A 2500-nucleotide genomic window follows, 5' to 3' on the forward strand; every position below is an offset into this window, starting at 1 on the left:
TATATATATATATATATATATATATATATATTTTAATATAATATAATATATATATATATATATATATATATATATGTATATATATATATACGTTAATATAATATAATATATATATATATATATATATATATATATATATATATATATATATATATATATATATATATATATATATATATATATATATATATATATATATATATATATATATATATATATATATATATAATTTTTTTTTTTCTTGTTTCCTTTTTTTTCTTTTCTTCTTTCTTTTTTTTCTTTTCTTCTTCTTCTTTTTCTTTTTTCACACATTACTATACAATTTTTTAAAATACAGAATCAAAATGTCTTAGAAGTTGCCCAGGTACATGGATTCCTTTTAGGTGTTAGGGTCTCGTAACTATCTACGCGTGTGTAATGAAGGGTTAATACAGATAATCCACATGTTCTTTTCTAATCAGGCAATTTTAGCCCAATTAAACCAAAACCAAAAAGGGCGCATGGTTGTCATAACTCATGAGGCAGGAAAAACAAATTTGTAAAAGTTAATGTTTAATTTAATTTTCAGAAATAACAGATTTACACTTATAATCTTTATGGAGTTAACATGAGCTGTAAATGCTTTATTATGATAGCAATAAACAATATATCAAATAATGAATATAGAACAAAACCTTTTCATAATGATGAAAACACTACTGAACAAGAGCAATCAGTTATAAATCAATCAGTCAATCAATCAATCAATCTCTCTCTCTCTCTATCTCTCTATTTCTCCCTCTCTCTCTCTCTCTCTCAACAAAGCATACATAACAGTTTGAAAATAATAATGATACAAAGGTCTAAGGTTCTGCTGCAGTCTCCTTATCTAAAGGAAAAAGCAATAATACTATGTAACATAAACAATCCAAGTGTCTCTTGACTAGACTAAACAGACGTTGAAGCTGCTATGAAAATTGGATTGCTTACTATATTCTTAATCTGTTTTCTCTGCCATTGAATATATCTGTTCATAAAGGAAGCTCTTGTGTTGTAGCTAAACAACGTGGCAACCTGAAGTGTCGGTGCCATTTTACAGGCAACTTTTAAAGCAAGATTAGTATGGTTTTATGCTGTAATTTCCATCTATATTCTTATGCATTACAATTAACAGCGAAAAAAAAACCCTAGGTTTTTCAATATTACTATAATAAAGAAAAAGATCGTCAACAAGCTTTTGCTAACATATTCACTTGATTGCTAACATATTCACTTGATTGGAATTTCCAGGTAGTTTTTGAAAAAATAAAAAAAAATAAATTCTAACATAACTAAAGGTAAACAAAGTTAAACATCCTGGACATATAATAATGAGAATCAAGAGAACCTCCAAGCTGGCTGCACAGGAAGCACCGTTATGTTTTACTGTTCGATCGGGGAATAAACTTTCACTTTCTCCTTTAGTAATAAAAGCATTTGCACTAAGAAAATAAAGTACTTCATTTAACCTGAAGAATGAAATTCCTACAAGATACAACTGTAAAATAATTTGTTTCTAAACAATCTTTTTCCATACTTTAATAAAATTACAATTTTGTGATGTCACAATCATGTCATACATTCACACAAACAGAATAAAGTTACGTAAAGTAAAATGGAGATCAAACAATATTATGCATTGACCCCTCCCCCCTTAAGAAAATATATAGCAACAAAATATAACAAAAAATCCCCCCTCCCCCTTAAGAAAAAAGACAAGACAGATCATAATTTGTCTTGTTAATTTCATTTGTCCCTTTTATCTGCGGTGAAAATAACGGCTGACACCTCAACATCCAATTCACCATGGAAGCAGCATAAAATGTGAAGGGACGCCATATCACATAGTTGAGGATTAAAACTGTTCACATTTTAACTTTCTTCTCACCACAAAACACAAGGAAAAGAGAAAGACGAAAAGGGAGAAACTACATGAATCGGAATCTCCCATCTGAATCCATTCTCTTTCCTATCACCTGAATCCCGCTGTCTCTCTTACGTATCTTCCTTCCCTCCACAGCCCTCAAAAAGCGACTCTCTTCGCAACAGGGAGAGATCAACTAGCGACCATGGTTGCGAGTTGGCTGGACAAGGCTGCTACTTCTGTGTCGTTCCTCTTGGCTTGAGGCTGTGTGGGGAAGAGACGTGGTTTAAGAGCTCTGTCACTAGATGAACACATTATCAAAAATAGTGAGATTGATGCCATGTTTGGATGACTAATTTGATATTGTTTTTGATGTGCTATAATGATATCAATTACATACAAGACAGTGTGCTGTTTTATGCTATATTCTGTGTGAGGAATTCTAGATGATGGCGATTACATTTACATTTTCTACCATTATCTTTTTTTTCATAAGAAAAATATTCAATTCCTAAAGCTCCAGAATACATAATAACTTATAAGAGCAAGGAGCAGTAAAAATATTTTAGACTGCCTATCCCATAGATACAGAAAGAGACATCAAACTGCTGCACCTGG

General features: G+C 30.6%; 1 protein-coding gene across 1 annotated transcript in view; it reads right to left on the minus strand.

Moving 5' to 3' along the window:
* Positions 1-535: 535 nt before the first annotated feature.
* Positions 536-2500, minus strand: part of gry (trafficking protein particle complex subunit 11 gry) — a gene marked incomplete at its 5' end in the record, with an annotated part of 17582 nt that continues 15617 nt past the window's right edge. The window contains 1 exon segment of the mRNA XM_070114389.1: positions 536-2146. Coding sequence (XP_069970490.1) covers positions 2075-2146 — 72 coding nt within the window.

This window comes from Penaeus vannamei, chromosome 35, assembly GCF_042767895.1.
Source record: "Penaeus vannamei isolate JL-2024 chromosome 35, ASM4276789v1, whole genome shotgun sequence".
Classification (NCBI taxonomy): Eukaryota; Metazoa; Arthropoda; class Malacostraca; order Decapoda; family Penaeidae; genus Penaeus; species Penaeus vannamei.